This window comes from Protopterus annectens, chromosome 10.part0, assembly GCF_019279795.1.
Source record: "Protopterus annectens isolate FY-2018-M chromosome 10.part0, PAN1.0, whole genome shotgun sequence".
NCBI classification, from domain to species: Eukaryota; Metazoa; Chordata; order Ceratodontiformes; family Protopteridae; genus Protopterus; species Protopterus annectens.
In genome coordinates, this window is record NC_056744.1 from 1,746,373,883 (window position 1) to 1,746,398,871 (window position 24,989).

The 24,989-nt window shown below is 41.0% G+C and overlaps 1 protein-coding gene across 3 annotated transcripts in view; it reads left to right on the forward strand.

The window, feature by feature from the left end:
- Positions 1-24,989, forward strand: part of LOC122813971 — a 1,592,156-nt gene that overhangs the window by 1,376,988 nt on the left and 190,179 nt on the right. For all 3 annotated transcript variants that reach the window (XM_044086526.1, XM_044086527.1, XM_044086528.1), the window contains one exon: positions 9,571-9,879. In XM_044086526.1, coding sequence (XP_043942461.1) covers positions 9,571-9,879 — 309 coding nt within the window. The remainder of the gene's footprint in view (positions 1-9,570; positions 9,880-24,989) is intronic.

The following is a 24,989-nucleotide window of genomic DNA, read 5'->3' on the forward strand; positions in this document are numbered from 1 at the left end:
GTCCTCCTTCTATCACAGTTTCATGACACTCTCTCCTTATCTGTCCAAAAGTAATACTCCTTAAAGGAGTGCAAGTAGCCCCAACCATTCTTGCTTTCCTAATTACTTTACTTCTCAATCTTAAAGTAATGATACTTTCATAGTGCCTCTTCTGCTGACATATCATACTATATTTCTTTACCACCCACACTCCGACCTTTCAAATGTATCCACAGTTAAGCTACATCTTCTGTTCATTATTTTAATTGCTAGAAACTGCAGGTAACATTACAGTATCTTCAGCAATTTTGTATCTGTCTTTGCTATATACAAGCCTATATCTATCTCTAATGAGTGTTCAGCACGGTACATACCTATTAAGCTATGCACATGCTTTGTTTCTAAATGATGTTTCTGTAAATGATTGTAAAGTTTTTTTCTCTCATGTAAGTGTACTTTACCTATATTTTTGCATTCCTTGTGATATCCTGTAACTGTATTTTATATATATGTGAAAATCGGTGTTAAATATGGAGCTTTTCTCCCAAGCCTCCACTGAAAAATGGTTTTATCAGAGTTGGACTTTAATTATTTATTTAATAGGCTCCCTAAATAATGAATAATTTCCACTACCCATTCCTTAAAGCCCTGTTTTTTAACAGGTACTTAGGAAAATGTCAGTGTCTCATTTTTATTTCAACATCCTGCTTTCTTAACTTAGTTTTTATCAATAAATGAACTCAAATAGTTATTGGATGTGTGTTGAAGGTTTCAATCAAATGCACATGTTCCTGTGAAATATAATTCTATCCAACCTGGTCCAGTTACTGTACCATGGGGAATAATATGTAAATTGAGTGTCGACTACTGAAAGTATATCTTCCATATTAAATATTTTCAAAACTTTATTCAGAAGTCTACCCTCTTTTGTAATATTTTCCCTTCCAGGTCTCCCTGATACATCTTCACTACTGAAATCAAGTTCCAGTCCTCACCTATAAGTAATATTCCCTACTCAAAGCTGATTATTTCTCCCAAAATTGTCTTGAGCTTCATTTGGTGGAATATACATGCATGCCAGTCTAATCCTCTGCCTTTGCAAATAGCGCCTTGGAACCAAAAACCTACCTTGTCTTCTTTTTCTCTTCTATAACTATTGGACTCCCTATAATAATTAGTATTATCACTCCCCTTTTCCTTTGTCTGTGAAATCATGCTGAATATCCATCCTGAAATCCTTTCTTTGTCAAATTTACAAGTTAATTTTAATCAACTGTCTCTCCTGCAACATTGATATTTGGAACCTACGTTTCTTAATATAATTAAATGCTCTTTTCTTTTTGTATATACCTATAAGGCTATTTACATTCCAAGATAATATGGACAGAGTAATCATTATGACAGAAAGCTGCTGCTCACTCCCATTATACATGACAGTTCCTCTGAATGTGTATTTCCAGACTCTGTCTTACATGCATACACTGTTTGGCAGGCTCATCTTTTATACAGTTGTTTCTTCTAATCTCCATTTGAACCTATGTCACATTTTTTCACAACTCTATGCTATAATGAAAACCTTTAATGAAAGAAACCAAATACATTTTCACAAAGCACGATTCAATAATAACTTAAAATAAACACATAAAACTATGCACATTTTAAATAAATGAAGTTTAACCCTTCAGATAGGGTCACTTTCCCCAAATTGATGGATGCATGCACAGGCATTACTTAATTTAAAAGTAAGGTTATCCATGCTAAATCAGTTGTTATAGCCTGTGTCCCCTTTTCCACTGATTGCTCTCTGTATTTTTCGGTATTTACATATTATTGCAACCACATTCGGAGCATGTGTTGAGAAGAATGCGTTCCTTATTGGCTGTATTTTTTTTATGTCTGTTGTGGGTATTAAGTATGTGTGTTTAAGGATATTGTCGTTATAATAATGATTGTATTTTAAAGCTTAATGTTACTTAATTACAAAATAACGTTTAGTGATTTGTATACATTTCCTTAACTCCATCCCATATATTTCACCTGTAGGAGTTTACTGTGTGTACAGTGCCTGTATGCATTAAGCTTATAGGGCCTGCTTTTTGCTTACTACGTCATATGACTGCATCTGTTGGCAAACCGTAGCTGTTAGTGCAGCAGTTTGAAACTCACATGCGCCCATGACTGCCTCACTGCAGTTTGTAACTACATGGCGTAGCCAAGTTCTTGCCCCCCCTTGGGAAGAATTTGATGCAGCGTGTCTGACACTGTTTTGTTTGGCAATGGTAAGGACTTTGTTAGTGGGTGTTTGCTTCCACTCTTGGAAGTAGAAGCCAATATTTGGAATGTAGATTGTTTGCAATCACTAATTGCAGCAGGGAATGAACTACGCGTGTTTTTTGTTTGTTTTTTTTTAATACATAACTGGTGACAGTTGAAAAGCATCCGTAAAGGATGTTAACGAGTGAGAGGCAGTTTTCTGTTATCCCTTTTCTGGGCTCATAAGCAATGCCACAGAATAGTAGTTAGGAGTTTGCACACCCCATTTGAGGTTAACATTAATCCTCTTGCGAAAAGATTGCAAATTATCCCTGGCTCGCAAAGTGGTTGCGATAATACATAAAAAGAAGTTATGTCCTTACCATAACGTTCCATGTGGAGTGTTCATCTCGCCTTTGTTCCTACACATGGGTTCGGAGCTGATCCTCGGCTACGAGTCGGCCGCTTAGCAAAGCTCTGCATCGAGAAGAAGCTCGAGACCAACCTATCTCCCACAATTCCCTCTGCCCTTACCTCAGATCTAGTTTGCAAAACAATACCAGATCCCCAACAGGAATGTAAACATATATACATACATACCAAGGCGTAGCTGAAACCAGCAGAAACAGCAGAGAGAAATCAGTAGCGGGAGAGCCAAACCAGACCTCTAAACTGGACGTTCTTCCTGACCTGAGGGTGGGAGGGTGGGAATGTAAGAACAAAGGTGAGATGAACACTCCACATGGAACGTTATGGTAAGGACATAACTTCTTTATGTGAGAGTGTTCAATCTTGCCATTTGTTCTTACACATGGGTAGCGTCCCTAGCTCCGTGACCCTGAGAGACTCACGGAAGAACGTTCCTGAGCACAGTGGAACCAAAGGTCGCCCTGTCCCTGGAAATCCTATCCACTTTGTAATGAGTGATGAACGTATGTGGTTTAGACCAAGTGGTGGCCGCACAAATAGTATCCAAAGGTAGGCGGGCCGCATGAGCCAGAGATGTAGAGACTGATCTAGTAGAATGTCCTTTCGGTTTGGTGGGCAAACTCTGCTCAGTAGCAGTATAAACAAAAGTAATACAATCAGACAGCCATTTGGAGAGAGTACGCTTCGTCACTGCCATGCCCTTTCTGTTGTCCGCAAAGGCTACAAAGAGTTGGTCTGCTTTTCTGTGATCCTTTGTTCTATCTAGATAGAATCTGAGTTGTCTATGAACATCCAACTTGTGTAACATATATTCCAGCTTATTGGAATGGTTTTTGAAAAATGTGGGGAGTTCAATGGACTGATTAATGTTGTTGACTGAACAAACCTTGGGAAGAAAGGACAGGTTGGTGTGTAGGGATACCCTATCCGGGTGAAAAATCAAATATGGGTGCTTAATGGAAAGAGCTTGAAGTTCTGACACTCGTCTGGCTGAAGTGATAGCTACTAGAAAGAGAGTTTTCCATGACAAGAACTTTAAAGAACAGGACAAGGCTGGTTCAAAGGGTGGTAGCATTAGTTGGGATAAAAGGAGGTTTAGATTCCACAGAACTGTAGGGAACCTGACTGGTGGTCTAATATGAAAAGACCCTTTTAGAAAGGCCTTACAAAGCCTATGAGTCATAATAGGCGCTCCATTCTCTCCTACATGAAAGTTTGAAATAGCAGCCAATTGAACCTTCAAGGTGGCAGGAGAAGCTCCTTGGTGAAATAGTATGGATAGAAACTCTAAAACTTTGTTTAGTGGGGCTATTAAGGGATCTAAATGTTGTGCAGTTGCCCAGTATACAAAGTGCTTCCACTTACTAGTGTAAATTTTTGTAGTGGAAGCTTTATGAGAGGCTACTAGAATGTTCTGAACCGCAGGAGAAAGAAGATCAGACCTGGCTAAGAAGGGAAGCGGAGCAGCCAAGCTGCTAGTCTGAGGGACAGGAGCGACGGGTGGGGAGCCCCTGACGAATGGGTCAGTAGATCTGGCTCCGGGTCCAGGATCCAGGGCTCCCATATTTGGTGTGCTTGAAGAAAGGGAAACCAAATTTGACGAGGCCAGAATGGGGCAATGAGAATTACAGTCCTGTCCAGATTCTTGGCTTTCTGCAGAAATCTTGGTATCAGAGGTATAGGAGGGAAGGCATACAGGAGACCCGGGGGCCAATCGTGAATCAGAGCATCCCTGGGGACTTCCCCTGGCGGGGGTAATAGGGCGAAGTAGCTTCTGCATTTAGCGTTCATTGGAGATGCAAACAGATCACAGCAAGGCTGGCCCCACTTGCAGAATATCATGTCCACTATTGTCTGTTTGAGGGACCAATCGTGAGGTAACAGGATGGCTCTGCTCAACCTGTCCGCTATGACGTTGGATAACCCCAGGATGCGCATTGCTATCAGAAGGTGACCCGTGGACTCTGCCCATTGCCAAATTCTCATGGCCTCTCTGCACAACTGGTAAGATTTGGTTCCCCCTTGCTTGTTTATGTACCAGATTACGGACATGTTGTCCGTTTGAACTGCAATGGTCCCTAGAGGTAGAAGGGGAGAAAAGTGTTGCAACGCTAGGAACACTGCCCTCATCTCCAGAACATTGATGTGCAGGTTGTACTCTAGATTGGTCCATTCGCCTTGGACTGTCTGTCCCTGAAAGATGCCCCCCCACCCTATCAGGGAAGCGTCCGTGGTCACTGTAGCTGTTGGAGTGGGTAGCACAAACGGTCGGCCGCCGGTGAGATTGCAACTCTGTAGCCACCAAGATAGATGTGTCTTTCAGATGTTTGTGATGTGAATTTCATGTGTCAGCGGTAACTGTTGGAACGATCATTGTGCGAACAGCAGCCATTGAAGAACTCTCATGTGCAGTCTTCCCAAGGGTATAGCAATGAGGGAAGCCGACATGAGTCCCAAAACTTTTAGAACCAGTTTGGCCGGGGATTTCTTGGACAACAGGAGTAGAGATATGTGATTTTGTAGAGAGGCTATTCTTTCTGGGGGAAGTCTTAGAATCAAGCAACGGGTATCCAAATCTGCTCCTATGAATGAGATATGCTATGACGGCTGTAACGCAGATTTTTCGAAATTTATGGAAATTCCGAGTTGAACACAAAGTTCGAGTGTGTAATCCCTGGCCTGTATCAGTCGACGCTCGGTGGTGGCAGTAAGGAGCCAGTCGTCCAGATACGGAAACACCTGGAATCCTAGGCGTCTCAAGTGAGACGCTACCACTGCCATGCATTTGGTGAAAACCCTGGGGGCTGAGGTTAGACCAAAGGGCAGGGCCCGAAACTGATAGTGACTGTCTCCCAGCCTGAAGCGCAAGTGATCCCTGGACGCTCTGGCCATTTTGATGTGGTAGTATGTGTCCTTGAGATCTATTGAGCACATCCAGTCGTCCTTCTGTAAGAATGGAAGGATCGATTGAAGCGTGACCATCTGGAACTTTTCTTTCTTGATGAAGGTATTGAGATTGCTTAGGTCCAGAATTGGCCTCCAGTCCCCTGTCTTTTTTGGAACTAAAAAGAACCTTGAGTAAGTTCCGAATCCTCTTTGGTCCGCCGGGACTGGTTGGATGACTCTTTTTTTCTAGCAGCTTTGAAATTTCTATAGCTGCAGGTTCTCGCAGATGGGGCGGTACATCTAGGAATCTTTTCTGTGGTAACGGGGGAAATAGAAATGGAATTTTGTAACCTCTGGTAATAATGCTTTTTACCCATCTGTCTGAGGTAAGACTTTGCCAGGCCTGAGGGTATAAAGCTAAGCGACCCCTGACTGCCTCCAGAGCAGGACAGTCGGGCCTCCCTTCAGGAGTGCTGGAAAGGCTTCCCAGGGACCATATCCCTGTCACCTTGGTTTTGCGGACCCCCTCTGCTGCCAGGGCGATGTCTTCCACTTCTGCCCCCCCCTCTGCCTCTGGAGGGGGCATCACCCTGTGTGCTTGGGAAAGAACCCTGGGGTTTACAAAACCACATTTTTCCACCTCGTTGCCCTTTGGGGTACGGTCTGGATGGGGTGGAAAAACCGACTCCGACAGCAGACAGAGTCTTTCCCTCTTGCTCACACCGGGTAAGGGTCTCCTTTACTTTGGGGCCAAAGAGAGTGGCACCATCAAATGAGGCGTTAGTAAAGGAAGACTTGAAGGCTTCCGCAAAGGAGCATAAGCGCATCCAGGATTGTCTACGGAGAGCAATCGCTGAAGCCGCAGCCCTACTCGACCCTTCGGCTGCATACGAGATGAGCCTCATGGACGAGTTCACAATTGATGTAAGGTTATTGAGCTGTGCTGTAACCTTTTCCGCGACAGCAGCATCTGTAGTACCCTGTAGGGTATCTCCCAACTCTTTGACTAGATCCCTCTGTAAACATGTGAAATGTGTCAAATAGTTCAGCGATCACATGGAAAAAGTCGCTGAACTAAAAATGCGCTTCCCATACCTGTCCATAGTCCTAGAATCTCTGTTAGGCAGATGGCCAGATGAGGAAGATTCAGACATCTCCTTTTTAGTGGCAGCTGCCACCACCATAGCATCCACTGGAACTCCCTTTGTGAGGTATGCCTTGTCCTGAGGGGCCGTGATATACTTGTTAGGCTTTCTGGGGACTGGCTCCACTGTGTCAGGTGTCTCCCACGCCCTTCGAGCAATCAAATCCATCAACTCATCGAAGGGCGGAGTGACCCAGGAGGAAGAAGGGCGAGCACCGAATGCCTTCAGCAAGACTGACTCATCCTGAGAAGGGGGTAGGGCTTGCCAATCACCTCTCTGTTTTAGGATCTCCAGGATGTCAGAAAAAGAGACATCCTCTGAGGGTGATTTTGGGAACCCTTCTGACTCATCCAAGTCAGTGTCCGATGTTAAGGACTCTTGTGGAGAATCCAAGTGCCTCCTCTTACACAATCTTTTCCTCGGGACTTCCTCGGGGGGGAATCCAATGAAGCCTCCGAGGAAGAGGGGGCTCCCTCTGGGAGTGGCTGAGACACTGGTGCTCGACACTTTTGAGTAGCCGTAGGTGCAGAAGAGGATAACGGTCCTTTATGGGAGGGGGACGCTGTTTCTGCTGAGGTAGTTGTCTGGGAATCAATACCTTTCTTATAAGATCGAAGGCCCCCGGACCCCGAGCCGAGGAATCCCCCGGTTCCGAAGAATGTGGAGGAATCTCCGACGCAGAAGCCAAGGGCACCGATCCCAAGGACGGAGCCGAGGTGATCCGTGCAGAGGCACCGAGAGGGAGAGTCGGCACCAAAGTATCGGTTCGGCTCTCGGTCCCGGAACCAAGGATAGATCGTCGGCTCCGCGAGTCCGGGAGAGGTTCCGACAGAGTCGAGGTAAATGGTGCCGACCGAGAAAGGGATGGTTCCGGCACCAAGGGCTCTACAATCAACAAATCAGCGTCTCCCGGCTCCGATGGCTGAACAGGTCTCGGAGGAGGATCAGATGGAGACAAGGGAAGGCCTTCGAGTCTCGACACCAACTGAGAGGAGACTGCAATAAGTTTGGACAGGGCCGTGTTCTCCATCAGCTTCTGCACCACACGGTCTACGTCGGTGTCGGAGAGGGGCCTGGAAGACCGCATCAAAGAAATCGAAGACGGTGCCGACCTTAAGAGAGCCGGAGGTGGCAGTTCTGTCACCGGTTCCAAGACTCGAGGCTCAGTGACAGACACTAGTTCGATACTCGGCCCCGAAGTCTGTGGAACCGGTGAACGAACTTTAAAAGAAGAACTTGGAGCCGATGACGAGGCTCAAGTCTTCGACTCCTTCGAAGATTTAGAGGTCTGGTCTGACTTATCTAAAGCCTCTTGAAAGGCAGGCTTCAGAAGACCCCTGTCCATGAGCTTCCTGCGCCTATCTGTCATGACCCTTCCACTAAAGGAGTGACATATGGAGCAGTCCTCCTGAAGATGGAGAGAGCCAAGACAGTAGACACAGGAGCTATGGTTGTCTGTGACAGACATCTTCTGTCTGCACTGACATCTCTTGAAACCTGATTTAACCTTGTCAGACATGTCAAAAAGGTCACAAAAAACTAGTGAAATAACACCAAAATATTTAATCAGCCAAAGGCCAAGAAAAATGTTATGAAGAAATGAATGTAGTCAAATCCGAGAATTAGTGAGTGGGGTAGGCCCTAGGATCCTAACTTTAAACCTAAACTGTTTTAAAACACTAAAGATTTAGTCAATCGGAACCGAAGACCCAAACACACAACACACACCAACAAAAGTCACAATCCAATAACTTTAGATCAAAAACTTTTTAAGAAAAAAGATAAATCTTATCTGAATTTGGCTCAGAGCTCTTCAAACAATGTGATCAGATGCAGCGGCAAACTGGATCTGAGGTAAGGGCAGAGGGAACTGTGGGAGATAAGTTGGTCTCGAGCTTCTTCTCGATGCAGAGCTTTGCTAAGCGGCTGACTCGGAGCCGAGGATCGGCTCCGAACCCATGTGTAAGAACAAACGGCGAGATTGAACACTCTCACATGTATCTATTTTTCTTCTCTCTATTCCCCTCCCAGATGTGAAACACAGCTTACCTGGTTTCAGATAACATTAAATTTTAGGCCTAAGAAAAACTGCACTTGCTACATTTAAATAAAAGTAAACTGTGCACTGTTGTATTAAATGCATTAAAGTATTAAGGCTGCTGGGGAGGCTACTATTTCTGATTCATTTTTGCTAATTTCACACTTTATTTTTAATTGAACTCCTTGCACCTTTAACTCTTTAATTTTTTTCAGAAAAGTACTCAGAATTTTCAAGATCACTTGCACCTCTAGACAGCTTGTCAGCCATTATTAAAAAAGCTAGCAACTTTGCAGAATCTCTGTGTATTTCATTTAGAACACAGTATACTGAGTTCTCTTGGCCAGCTGCTTCAACTACAAACTTCATGTCTCTCACTGAGAGCATTTGCTAATGGAAAAACAGGCTAATAACTGCAGATTCCAGAAACTCAACATTTTCCATGCATTTCATCATTTCATCTTATTGCTTAAGCCTGTTTGTTTAAAAAATCTCCATAGCTCAAGCCAAGGACATTAACCTAGACAACTACCTAGACTATATTCTCCATGTATATGCATGCTTGTGAGTGTGTCTATGTATATAAAAAAAAACTTTTACACAGAATAAACTACCACATTCTGCTATTTTAAATATATAACTCTCCACTAACTATTAACATCAGCAAGTAATGAAATAATTATTAGTGAAAATGATTTCTTAGGATATAAATGTTCCCAGGATGTGTTCAGCTGTCTAAGAATGTTGCCTTGCACTCAACTTTATCTAATCACTGATTTAAATAATTCTGATTATGCAAGAGAAAAGTGTCCTTCTAATGTCATCTTATTTCTTTTTTAGCACGTCCTAAGGTCTGCGAACAGATCTATCAAAGTTACATAAAGAAAGGAGTACCCTGCTTTGCTGTAGATGTGGCAAATGTTTATCCAAAAGAAATTCAGTTAATCTGGAAATGCTGTACAGGTACAGAAGAAGCTGACATTTCAGAGAACACTGAATTTATGGAGAATGATGACAAAACATTCACGGTTAAGAGTACATGTCAAATCCCTGAATCCAAACTTGCATGTCCTAATGTGAAAATATCAGTGTCCTTCGGATATGTTTCTTTAGGACAAACAATAACTAAAGAGCTTCTGCTTAAAGCAGGTAAGAAATATCAAATATATTTAGAATTAATAATGGTCTGGACTTTGGAACCTCTTAGTTGTACAACACAGCCTGCTTCATACATGTACAGGGAAGACATTAGTTGCCATCATCCTACGTCAGCCATAGATTTCTTTCTACTTTTACACAGTTGCTTAAGTTCATACTTCAAAAATGTAATGCAGTTAATAACATGATCTAAGTTCTTATTGCCTCATATTAGCTTTTTAATGTTGCAGCTCAATGTAGTATTAGTACAGTAGGTAATAACAGCACTGATTTCATTTTAAGTAGCAGTGGGTAGGGACCTGTATATGTGATATAAGGTACAAATACGGATACATGTTTCAAAATACCAGCTGTCCAAATTAAGTAATATCAAATGATCTGTCAGGAGAAAGAATCTGAAATATTACTTTTAATATGATTTTAGTGAAATATCTGCTGAAAGAAAGGACTATGAGAATGTGAAGTGAAAGCTCAGGCTTGAAAAAGGGAAAATAAGTAGGGCATAACTGATTTAAATGACCATTGTGATCTAAAACAGAAAGCATTTTTCCTAGATCTCAAATGCAGTACTACTGTCCTTCTAACGATATAAATAATAGTAATAATTATTATTATTTTATTTGTATTTGTCCTTCCCCAAATGGCCTGATGGAGGCAGAGATAATGACATGAGTTTGCTTTCATATAATCTTCACTCTTCCACAGTGAACTATGTGTCTCTTGAAGGTAATGTCTCTCACCTTCAAGCTATTCTGTCTACCCACTAGAAATGGAAGTACACAAAACACTGCTATTTATTTTCATAATCTCTATAGAAAGTGTCAGCAAATTGTTTTCTCAGTGACTCCCTTTGATTTGTATTCTTTGCGGTCTTCTAAACACACTACATTGAACCCCTTTTTCAGGTATAACAGTGCTTATAACAAACTGCTTTGCAAAAGCTAAGAATCTGTTAAGTACAATGAACCTCTATAATGCCATCTGGCAACCAGTGATGTGTTGAGTTGCCAATGAAACTATGGTTGACAATGCATAATAACAGAGCTTCTGTAGTCTGTGTTCCAGGAAAAGTACTGTCTAAAAACTGTACTTTATACTGTCTGATCCAACAATTATATTTTATGTCTCTAAAAAAAAGGGAACGAAGGTAAGAGTCCTAACACTTGGCTATGTGGGTTTCTCCTGAGCCAGCAGTCTGAAATGTAATGACACAGTCCCTGGACTAAGAAAGATTCAGCACAATACAAAAACCAAAACTGTATTAAGAGCAGAAGCATGCAGGGTGGGGTGATTAGAGTGGTCATGCAAGACTGTAAAATACAACTGCTGTAATGTTATGTAAATTACTATAAAGTGATATGTAAGTAAGCAATATTATGATGAGAGTAAAGGAGAATGCAAATGGGAATAAAAAACATGGTAGAGTGATTCATAAATGTATAAAACTTGTGGCATTGGGCTGTGATTGTCAATGTAGCAGTACATCATAAAATCATGGTGAACAGAGACAGAGTCCATGCAAACATGTTAGGAGTGGCAGCAGTATTAGCAGAAATTATGGACATCTCGCTTTCAGCTACTACAAAGATGTGTGTGTCTTTAATCTGTGTAGCAGAAGGAGGTGACCTCACATAATATTTCATCTCCTCCATGAAACAGAAACAGTGGACTGTTACTTTGCAGACACATACAGGAGCTAGTATATATGTGTTGCCTTCACGTTCAGGCTTGTGGGATGAGCGGAATTGTACTCCAGTGGATACAAAAATACATGTAGTATTAACAATATTTGTTAAGGGACCTTTCAGCAACCAACTGAGGACATGATGGGTGTATTCCAGGCATCTGCCTCATAGATGTTATACCAGTTTCTCAATGTTCTGATATACCACACAGAGGACCATATGTGGTTTCACATGCTGTAGAGAAGAGAAACAATACCACAAGGGCATTCATTGAAATAGTCTGCTTTGTTGAAGGCACAGAAATAGGTTCATAGGTTCATAGGTAGATACTAGGCTATCTACCCTAGGGCATTTATAAGCCTAGCCAGACTGTATTTGGCTTACGCCTCCCTATTAGATTAGCCTACTGTGCCTCTGTAAAGTAGGTCACAGAAGGTACCCTTTTAAGATTAGTTTACTGTGCCTCTGTCTAGCAGGGACACAGAAGAGATCCCAGGGGTGAATTTGCGATTTCCCATCCACGTGTCCAGATTTCGCTTGAAGAGGGTCAGCGAGGGGCTATGTCTAACATGAATTGGGATTCTATTCCAGAGTGAGGGGAGCCTCTGGGAAATGAATCTGTCCCTCCAGCATGTCCTATTTATTTTTGTGCTGAGGTTTAGGTCCCTGGAGCGTGTAGCTCTAAGGAACTTGGATTTTTTGAGGTAGAGCATGTCCATTAATTCTGGGTTTGACATGGCTTTGTACGTCAGGCATAGATCGCCTCTGAGTAGGCGGTAAGCAACTGAGTAGAGCTGGAGTTTCTTTAGTCGAGCTGCGTAGGACATCTGTTTGTAGCCCATGATCCTCTTGGTGAGGTACTTTTGGGGTCTCTCCAGTTGCTGCAGGTGTCGGGTAAGGTACATCCCAAAGGGGGCATCGTATTCAATTATGAGCCTGATGAGTGACAAGTAGAGGGGCACAATGACCTCTCTTGATCTAGATGCGAACCCTTTCGTGATAAGGTGGGCTATATAGAAGGTCTTTCTAACCACTTTGGCAACGTGATTATCAAAGGAGAGATTACTATCTACATTGGTCCCCAAATCTCTAATTACTTCTTCCGTACTTAATGGATTACCACCTATGGGGTAATTTGTGGGCACCTTGTTTTTCCCAAAGGGGATGACTATGCACTTTTTAGCATTTAGCTTGAGGTCGTGGCTCTGGCACCAAGCATCTGTCTCTGTGAGACCCTTTTGGAGGATACTTGTGTCAGCTGGAGATTTGATTATGGCCCCCAGTTTGCAGTCATCTGCGAACTTTGTCAGACATAATCCCCCCATGTTAGCCTGAACCTCAGAGAATTATATACCGAACAAGAGATGTCCCAGAACTGAGCCCTGTGGGATGCCACTTGTAACTGGTTTGGATTCGGACATGGCACCTGCAATTCTGACCATGTGGGTTCTATCTCTGAGCCAGTTTGCAATCCATCTTGTGATATAGGGGTTGATATTTAAGCTGGTAAACTTATTTATGATGCCCGAGTGGGGTATTGTGTTGAAGGCTTTTGCGAGGTCCAGGTAGGCTGTGTGGACTACCTTGCCCTCATCTATGGCTTTGGTAACTGTTTCAAAGAAATCAACTAGGTTTAAGAGGCAAGATCTGCCCTTAACAAAGCTGAATTGGGTAGGGTCCAGTGTCTGGAGGCTCCCAATGTCTTTGTTTATAAGTTCCATGATAATATGCTCTATAGCTTTACAGACCAGACTAGTCAGGCTTATGGGGCGATAGTTTCCGGGGTCCATTTTGGCACCACCTTTGTGGGGTGGGTATAACAACTTTAAGGATTTCCACTCCATTAACTGCCAAAGTGGTCTGCAATGCACAGATTTACAAAGTGTCAGTCTGCCACCCAAGCAGTCCACACAATGTTTGCATCTGGTACAAGTGCTACTTATATTTGTGATTTGTCCAGGATGATTTCCATCAGGGGCATCATACTGGTGATGCCAAATATGTCCTGGAACCATGTATTATTACACGCATGCCAAACCTACAAACCATGACAGAAAATGCATACAGTAATGCACAGCCACAAACCTGAAACATTGTTGAATGTGTATTTGGACTGATGAAGGCTATCTTCCTCTGTTTACACATCAAGTGGTGCATTGCAGTGTGCTTTGTAAACTTGTAGCAAGATATTTGCCAGATGTGCAGTATTCCACAACATGTTGTACAACATTCACAACATGTTGATATGCTGCCATTGGGAATAGGATATGTCAGAACCAGCAGCAGTGAAGGTGCCATTTGAGGAGGTTGTGGAGGACCCAGCATCAGAAAATACCCATGAAAGAGGAGGCAGACACTATACACAGTGGCACTGGCAAACAATCTGCATCTGGTTCACAACTATGGGTCAGGTTAGACATAACAAAGAGTAAAGATAATGCATGCAATACACCAAGCAGTTCATGTTATACTGTACGAGGACTGACCATACTGTGCATCAGCCAAAAGCTACCCTGGTACCGGAGCAATAAGGGCAGAGCTGTTTTGCACAGATGGGGAGAGCCATAGGGGCAGGGATTGATTATAAGCACTGTGTATTATGGTCTAGTGAATGTGATGAACTTGGAAGACTATACAGGAATAGGCTGGTGTCTCCAGTTTGAAGCAGTTGTGCTGAGGTGAGTGAGATTCAGTCAGATGGTGTGTGGGTAAACCTTGTCCAAGCAGAAGGTGAGCTGTGCATGTTTCTCTGTGACAGGTCCAGGACACCCTTGGTAAGCATGTAGCTGAGCACACCTGGCTCCATCCATTGGTGTGACCCTTCTGAGGAATGTGACTGGTATGATCTGTAGCTGGTAAAAGATGGTTTGCTCCATGAGCCAGATTGTCAGGCTATACCACATGGAAGTCCAACATATACAGCTCGTCAGCATGTGCTCCACAGTATACGACAACATCATTGACCCTGTTAGCAGACACGGACAATTTGTCACAACATGACCTAGACTGTCCCCCTGACCATCTCATGATTGGATTTCCCCCCCCAGAGGTAGAACAGAGTCAGCCATGAGAAAGGTGATGCCCACTGCATATGGCAGCTTATTGCTCCTGAAGAATATAGAGTCCCCAGGACACCTTTCAAAAATGATATCTAAATATAAACCGATGAAAAGCACTGTAGACGACAAAAACTGTAAAACGAAAACACAATAGGTCCCAGAAATCCACACCAGCAGCTCCAAAAGTAACTTTAATTAAAACACACGTACTATTAAGCACTTTCATCAGAATACATACACAAATAAATGAAAACATATTAAATACTATGGTCAATTAATGATGAACCAATCACATTGCTAAATCTCTAATTAAAAAGTGGGAACACTAGATTTAAAGCAACCTCACTTATAAGAAGTTTCAACTGTTATACTAGAGCATTATCAAGTTAAATTAAAAAACATAACCCTTATTATAATCACTATCTTAATACATATACACATATAACTTGATATACCGAATGGCATATACTTACATTTCATTTGTTTTTTCATATAAAATAGGTGCAAAGGAAATTGAGTAATTGAGATCTGGGGGGAAAAGAGCAGCTAGTTTAAACTGCCAATCAGTTTCTTTCTTTCTTAATGTATTTTTCCAGTTCCCACCTCTAGGATCAAGCCTTATGATATCCAATATACCAAATAAGAACTTATCAAAATTATGGCAAACCTGACAATGTTTATACAAAGCATTATTAAGTTTTTTTATTTTTTATATCATTCAAGTGTTCATAAATCCTGTTCTTCAAGGGGCATTCCATTTTGCCCACATAGAAATGGAAACATGTTACACACATAGCTAAATATAGCACCCTGTTGATCAAAGAATTACCTTTCTGAAATGTAACTTGGCTGTGCAATTTATTATTTAAAATAACTTCTCTTTCCTTATTAATATATGGACATTGGTTACACACACCACAGGGCTTTATACCCATAACTGAAGACTGTAAAGGGTCAATCTTATGTTCAAGCATTTTTTAAAATTAGCTCCTGTACTGTTTACAAATCTTGGTGTTACACCTACTTTTTTCAAAATATCTTGATTTGTCTTAAATATGTTCCAGTTGGCACGAATAGCCCTCTTGATATCATTGGAAAGATAGTTATACTGTAATACACAGGCTTTTTCATATGGACCCTTATTATTCTGTCCAGAAATCACATTGCTCTCAGTAGTTAGTCCCACACCCAATAGAGGCTTATAAACAGTTCCCCATTTATTATACACTTCATCTAATACTCCGTCAATCAATACTTTGGGGTAACCTCTCTCTTGAAACATAAGGGAAAAATTTTCCAACTCTATTTTGACATCTTCAAAATGTGATGTCATTTGAGCTATTCTTATTGCTTGACCCTTAATAATACTTCTTTTCTGTGAGTGTGGGTGATTGCTATTAAAATGTAAGTATGCATTACAGAAGGTGTCTTTACGATAGATGGTACATCATGTGAAATAAATGTATCCAAATAATACTTCTACTGTCATACTTAAAAGTAAATTTTAAGAATTCAGTGGCATTGTTTAATTGTTTAAATATTGGATGAATTCTTCTATCTCCCCTGCTGGTCCATCCCACAGAATAAAGATGTCATCCAAAAATCTTGAATACAACCTTATTCTGTGCCAAAACAGGCGATGTACTACATGGTTGGTCTCCCAACCCAACAGTACAAGATTGGCATAGACAGGGGCACAAGCTGCCCCCATCACAACACCCTTAATTTGTTGGTAATATTCCCCCTCAAAGTAGAGAAAAATTATTCTCTAAAATTAGTTCCATAATCTCACATACCAAGGTTATTTGCTCATGTGAAACGTCTGAACATCTAAACAACGTTTACTCAAAAAGAGCACTACCCTCATCTTTAGGTACAACAGTGAAGATCTTTGACATCTATTGTCAAGAAAATCAAATCTTTCTTCCATAAACTATGCTTCAAAAGTCCCAAACATTCCTAGGAATCCTTGACAAGATGTTCGATTTTACCCATAATATGCTGTACTGATGAATCCACAAAAACTGCCAGTGGATGCGTTTTAGAGCCACTGGCTGCTACTATTGGTCTAAAAAATGGCATAGTCACATTTTTGTGGATCTTGGGTATCCCAAAGAAAATAGGAATGATAGGATCCTTTTTATACAAAAAATTATAAAGTTCAACATCAATTCTCTCATCCACTAAATATTCCTATAGATATGAATCTATGCGAGCATATGCTATATTGATCAGATTTTTAGATACATAAACATATGTAGAGACATCAAACAACAATTCCTGCATTACATTAGAATAATCTATAGATTTATATAAAACAATAACCCCACCATTATCAGGGGTCATGACATGAACAGAGTCATCTCTTCTTAACTCCATTAATAAGCTATATTCTTCCCTAGTAAGGTTCCATGGTACCCTTGAATTGTTTAAATATATATCATATATATCATATATATCCTCAAAAACTAACTTCTCATAAGTATCTAATAAATGATGTAATGAGGGATTAAACATGCTCTTTTTCTTCAGCAAGAAGGTATTACTATGTGTTGTTACTGGGGTAGTATTACATGGTATTGCTGACAATGCAGTATCTTGCTCTGCAAAAAAATATCAAAAATTTATTTTCTAACATAATTTTAATGCAATGATACTATCCAACAAATTTCCTTTCTTTTCTGTAATGAATTTCACCCACTTTGATAGCAAGTTAAAATATTCCTTAGTAATTAACCTATCTGAATAATTGTAAATAGTGAAACACTCATTACTGCACGCAATATTATTAGAATCATTTAGGTCCTGTAGTTGTTCCCCTTCCAGTAACTGTTCTTCCTCTGGGGCTGGGGATAATAATTCCTGTTGTATTCTCCCTTCTCCATGCATCTGTGGGCCAGTCTCTCTGAGCGTCTCACCCCTTGAAAATCCTGCTGCTCTACTCCCATATCATCAGTGCATTCACTACCATTTCTGACTACTTAACTATAACTTAATGCTTGCACATCATTTTCCCTTTAAACTTCAAAATTCTTACTTAAAACCTTTCCAACAGGATACACTTGTTTATTCTGATATTGTTTTAAATCTCTAATTTTCGTTTCTTTTTATGAAAAATACTATGACATCTTTTCTCCACCTTATCAAGAATTTTAAAATACAATTCTTTATACTGGGAAAATAATAAATCTCTAATTTTAACATCCAGCGAATTCACTTCCTCAGCTACAATATCCTTTTGTTTCACATAATAAAACATTGTTTTTTAACTAAATTCATAACCATTTCATCAAAAAGTCCAGAAAAATCAATAACATCATCATCATAAACAATGCCGAAAGGGAATTTAAAAAGTTTTAGGCCTTGCGGCACAATTTTTAAATGTATGCACTCTTTAAGATAAGCAATATCCATATCTAAAATCTTTAATTTAAAAAGTCTCTTTTCAAAATACAAGTAAGTTCTTTCAAAGAACAAAAGCTGTTGTTGACATTATTATGAGCTGAATAGGACTGTATATGAGAATCCTGTTCATTTGCAAACGCAAAATTGAACTGTTTAGTCATTAAATCAGTAAACCGTTGATTTGTATGATCTATCACCGCTGAATTACCATTTGGCTAGGAAGCAGCCTGCAAACTAGAACACGGTCATTCCAAAAGTGAACGAGCATTAATATCTACAGTATTTACAGTACCTTCATAATTGGGTGGTTGACCACATTGTAAAACCGAATTGACACAATATTGACTATTCACTGCTACTTTTCCACCACGCTGAGCCGAATGAAACATCCTGATCACACTTATGCACTTTGGCTGACATGCCTCCTTCCTGCTGAAACGTAGCTCCTCCTGCCACATGTCCAACCGAGCCAATCAGATCCCTCTCACCATGACAACTGGTGGTAGCTTCCTCGTCATCATGGAAAAATATGGCCGCTCCTCTGGAATTACAGCAAGATGAAGATGGCACTGTTTTAACATCATCCTTTTGTGAAAACAGTTCGATAAGCCTCGTAAGATCACCCTTGAGCTGGGAAACCTCCTCCTTTAATTACATGAAGTCATTATTCACATTCTCCACACGAGGAGTTTCTATATCATCCAAGGAGTCTGTGGTATAGCTGGGGCCAAGAACCCAATGATATAAACCTATGAAAAGCACTGTAGACAACAAAAACTGTAAAACAAAAACACAACAGGTCCCAGAAATCCACATCAACAGCTCCAAGAGTATCTGTAATTAAAACACAGCTAGTATTGAGTGCTTTCATTTCAAAAGGAAGAAGCCTCATCAGAATACATACACAAATAAATTAAAACATATTAAATACTATGGTCAATTAATGATTAAGCAATCACATTGATAAATCTCTAATTAAAAAGTGGGAACACTTGATTTAAAGCAACCTCACTTATAAAGGTTCAGCCATTATACTAGAGCATTATCAAGTTAAATTATTAAGGAATCAGAAAACATAACCCTTATTATAGTCACAATCTTAATACTTAACGCACATATAGCTTGATATACCGAATGGCATATACTTATATTTCATTTGTTCTTTGATATAAAATAGGTGCAATGGAAATTGAGTCATTGAGAACTGGGGGGAACATAGCAGCTAGTTTAAACTGCCATTCAGTTTCTTTCTTTCTTAATGTATTTTTCCAACTCCCACCTCTAAGTTCAAGCCTTATGATATCCAATATACCAAATAAGAACCTATCAAAATTATGGCAAACCTGAGAATGTTTATACAAAGTGTTATTAAGCTTTTTATTTTTTATATCTTTCAGGTGTTCATAAAGCCTGTTCTTCAAAGGGCGTGGATTTCTGGGACCTATAATATCTAAATAGTCAAAGCCTTCTCTGATGTCATCATGCAGCTCACATACCACGCTGATCTGCTCAGGAATGACCATGGTGGCATTAGCCTGCCCCTCTAGGACTGCCTGCACTTCCATATTCAGCTCAGGTAAGGGGTGGGAACAAAGGCATTGCCAGTCATCAGTACAGTGCCCTATTTCCATCGCCAAGCTCATGGGACCACAATTACAAACTTTTGCCTGGAGTGCAGGGAATGAGGGTGAATCTTAGGCTGCTGTATTGGTCAACTCCTATCCTACAATCCTCACCTATGATTGAGGGGGTGGGCTGCACTGGTAATAGATCTGTGTCTGTGGAAAGGGAGGGCAATAAGTGCACTGTGATTGTTGACTGCACCATGCTGTGGCTGCCATCATTGTCAAGTTCAGATAAGTCCCCAGCATCAGCATGCCAACAACCACACAGTAACATCCATACACTGAATCATCTGTGAAAGCAGATAAATACCCTAGCATATGAGTGCTACTTTGTGACAATCCCAGATTCTAGTGATGCTGCAGCTGTAAAATAGTATAGCATGCAAAAAAATATACGTCCACATACATCATGTCAGGATTAACTTGTTAGTATGGCTTTAGGTTATTTGGTCACATTAACTAATGTTCATATGGCACCCTAACCCCATATAAAATGGGGAAAGGGAGTTGCTGATGAAAACAACAACACTGTGAACATTCACATAACATCTGAAGACTAGGACTGCCTCTAAGGATGATATGACCATATCTGTTATGTGACTGAGTCTGGTTTTAGCATGCTACAGTACATGATACATATGTAAGGGCATACCCACCTGTAGTGAGGCATCATCCAATGACTTCCATGATGGTCAGTGAAGTTCTAACCCAATATCATATCCTCCATGGAGTATGAGGGAGTAGTCTGTCATCCCATACAGAGATGTCAGGAACGCCTCTGTGTCCATAAGTGACTCTGTGTACATGGATCTCCTCATGGTAATCCTTCAAAGTTGGTTGCCTTGGTGCATTCATGATAGATCATGTTGGTGACCCTGTGGTATACTTGATTTAGCAATCTGTTATGGCCACCAACAGCATTTACAACCACAACAAGGTCCCACCTGGAGGGCCTGTAGTAAGAGGTCTGCATCTGCCTGGGAGAACATCTTCATTTGTTTTCTTTCTTTTGCAGCTATCTTGGTTTCTTCATGTGAAAATGTGCATATGGTAAGTTGCTGGCCAGTGAATGCTGGTACACCAACATTACGGTGTCTCACCCTACAGTCCATAACAGACACAGACTGTGCAACACCTCACCCACCCAGAGGCACAGGGCACCTCAACAGGTCACTGCCACAGGGCACCGGTCTCTAGCCAGTCACAGTTGTATATCTACAATTCCTCACTGTGTGGAATGTACCAGAGAAACCTGCGGTGGCAGCATGTCTGGACTCCACTGCATCCATTCATGTGGTCCCTGTAGCATGACTCCTATCACATATTTGGTCTCCACTACTTATGTGGGTGGCTACAGCTGTGTTCACCAGTACCTTGTCTTCACTAGGTGATGGTTTGTGACATCTACTACCTAGTTACTTGTCTGCCTTTTGATGTCTCCTACCCTCTTCAAGACAAACAGTTTGAAACAAACAGCATGTATGGTAACATTATGGCTACTGTCCACTAGTGTGGGTTGACTGACCTTTTTAGGTTTTCAGTACAACAAGAGATTGAGATCCAAAGTAGGCCATTCCTGAGTATGTCACTTGCATCCCTTGGAAGTGTGGTACACATAAAAGACAGTGAGACAGTCTCTCGCCAGGCCTAACACTGCATACTACATATTTACTACTCTCTCCCAAACAAGACAGACACATTTTGAAAAGCAAAGCACCCACCCAACAACAGACCGACATTTTGAAAAGCAATCCCCCAACTAACAAAAGAGAGACATTTTGATAAGCAATTCCCCACCTCACAGAGACACATTTTAAAAAGCAATTCCCCCCACCCACCAACAGAAGGACACATTTTGAAAAATAATTCAGCCCCACCTAACAACGGAGGCATTTTGAAAAGTGAACCACTCCTACCAAGTAACAGACAGACATAGTTTAAAAAGTAATACCCCCAATATGGCCAATATTCCCCACCTCCTTCACATATACAACATGCTATGTCAGTAAAAGTACTCTGGCAGTAAATTTCAAAGATGAGTAACAAACCCTCTTGTGGCTCCTACCCTCACTCAACAATCAGATGTTGATCAACCCCTTCCCACAACAACTACTATAACAGCAGCAAAACACAGTAAACATTCCCACTACATGTCCTTTCTCTGTCTCTTGAACACTTACCATAACAGATCTAACTTTGTGTGTACTTTACTAGTATGATTTCCATTCACCAATTTACTTGCTTCAAATGTAGCAAATTTTCTTAGTATTATGAGCTCTGCAGTAGTTGCCAATGTATTTATCTCACACTTTAAGGCTCCTAGCATGTCAGTTAAGCTAATGAGACAATCAAAGGCAACTGTCTCTGATCTGCACATTTTATGCAACATGTGCTAGATCAAAGCTGCACTGTGATGCCAGTACCCAACCAAGCAGTTTCATAACTAACTGCAAATGAGCAGGTAGGTCATTGACCCCTGTGGGTCCATGGATGTCTTGAGCATGTACTGCAGTCCCATGAAGCATTAAACAGTAATAATGGAATGAGACATATCTTGCAAGGGCTACATACAAGAAGCTCATCATGTCATTCACACCCCCCAAACATCACCTTGGCATTACATACATTTAAGTACCATTAGATGATGACATCACATAATATTGCGTTGCCTTAGTATTTGTTAGTGAGCATCATATGACATCTGCTACATGTATCTACACATATGGGTTACCATATTTCTCTAGACTGTAACCTATGAACTAGGAAGGAGTGAAGGCTTTTGAGGAAGCTGACTGTGGCAGGTCTCCCAGGTGCTGCATACAGGAATCAAAGTTATTTATGCAACAATACACAACTCAGCATGGGTAAATCCCAATAAGTTTATAGGTTCATAGATTAGTACTAGGCTAACTGCCCTTGTGGGTCATTTTAAGCCTAGCCAATTACCCCATGTGAGAATGAAAACCCTGCACCTTGTGTCTGTAAGGTGAACACCTTAACTATTAAGCCATCCTCCCACCCATAAACAGGAGTGGATTATTGCTATTTTACAATGCCATTATTTAAGAAAAAAATCTTAACTTTTCTAAATAATGTCATTGTATTGAAAGTCTTTAGTGTTCTTCCGACAGCTTCTGGCAGTCTAGGGCACTTAGCTGACGTAATCCGCATGCTCTGCATATAACAGCTCCACAGACTACCTCTCCCAATCAATGAGGACTGACGTCAATGCCACAGCTCCTGATATGAAAAGCTGAAGAGATTTTGTTTTAATATGTATAGTATTGTAACCTATTCCATGGAGCAAACTATTGGTTTGTTTATTTATTTATAAATATTTATTTATTAGTTTTGTTTACCAGGGGGAGTCCAATTGGGCACAAGTTCCATTTTTAGTGCAGGCTCAGGGAGAAATGCTCCATTTCACAGAATGAGTAGAAGGCAATTATACAAGATTTGCATAATAAATGTACATACATACATAAACAAGTAATGATATGACAGGTAATCAAAAAATAATAAATGTACATACATACAATAGTAAATATACATATATATATATATATATATATATATATATATATATATATATATATACATAGAATAGCAAATGAACATGCTTAGAATTCTAATGATATGACAGTTAATGAAAATATGATATTTAAATGAAGAATACAGAAAAATATTAGCTAATACCAAGCTTATAAGAGTTTACTTACTTTCAAATGGAATCAGCTAAAAATAGATATTGAGTAGGAGACAGTGATACAATTATAGAATGAAGGTGATTACAAATAGGCTCATAGGTAGGTACTAGGCTATCTGCCCGAGGGCATTTATAAGCCTAGCCAGAGTGTATCAGCTTTCGCCACCCCATTGATTAATTAACTGAGCCTCTGTCAAGAAGAGCCAATGAAGTGATCCCAGGGGTGTATTTTCTGTTACCTATACACTCGCCAAGGTTTCTCTTGAAGAGTGTTAGTGAGGTGCTCTGCCTAATGTAGTTACCACTCGTCAAGGTTTCACTTGAAGAGTGTTAGTGAGGGGCTCTGCCTAATGTAGTTACCACTCGTCAAGGTTTCTCTTGAAGTGTGTTAGTGAGGGGCTCTGCCTAATGTAGTTAGGAATTTAGTTCCAAAGCATGGGGAGTCTCTGTGACAGGAATATATCCCTCCAGCATGTTCTATTTATTGTTGTGGTGAGGTTTAGCTCACTAGAGCGAGTGGCTCACAGTGACTTGGATTTCGTTAGGTGGAGCATGTCCATCAATTCTGAGTTGGACATGGCTTTGTAAGTCAGGCAGAGATCACCTCTGAGTAAGCAATATGCGACTGAGTACAGCTGGAGTTTTTCCAGTCGGGCTGCATAGGACATATGTTTGAGGCCAGTAATCCTGTTGGTGAGGTACTTTTGTGGTCTTTCCAGCTGTTGGAAGTGTCTTGTGAGGTACACCCCAAATGGGGCATTGTACTCTATGATGGGTCTGATGAGTGATGAGTAGAGGGGCACTATAACCTCTTTATTTTTAGATGTGAACCCTTTAGTAATTAGATGGGCTACATAGAAGGATTTCCTAACTACTTTGGCAATATGATTGTCAAAGGAGAGCTTACTATCTACCTGGATCCCCAGATCTCTTATTACCTCTTGTGTATTAAGGGTGTTGCCACTTATGTGGTAATTCATGGATGTTTTGTTTTTCCCAAATGGGATGACTATGCATTTTTTTGGCATTTAGCTTGAGACCATGACTTTGACACCAGGTGTCTGTCTCGGTAAGGCCCTTTTGGAGAATGTCCATGTCAGCTGGAGAGTCAATTATGGCTCCCAGTTTGCAGTCATCTGCGAACTTGGTTAGCCATAGTCCTCCTGTGTTTGCCTGTACTTCTGAGAAGTATATGCCGAACAGTAGGTGTCCCAGGACCGAGCCTTGTGGGGCACCACTTGTGACTGGTTTAGAGTCGGACCTGGAGCCCGCTATTCTTACCGTGTGAGTTCTATATGTAAGCCACTTGGCAACCCATCTCATGACATAGGGGTTTATGTTCAGGCTGGTGAGTTTTTCTATAATTCCCAAGTGGGGAATGGTGTCAAAAGCCTTGGTGAAGTCAAGGTAGGCTTTGTGAACTACCTTCCCCTCATCTATGGCCTTGGTGACTGTCTCGAAGAAGTCAACCAAGTTTAGTAGGCATGATCTGCCCTTAACAAAGCCGAACTGGGTCGGGTCAAGTCTTATGAAGGAATATTGAGGAGGTCCATGCAAAAGGGAGACAGACATAGCAGTGGAGAGGGGTAGATGCTAGATAGTTAGAAATTGTGAAGAATTA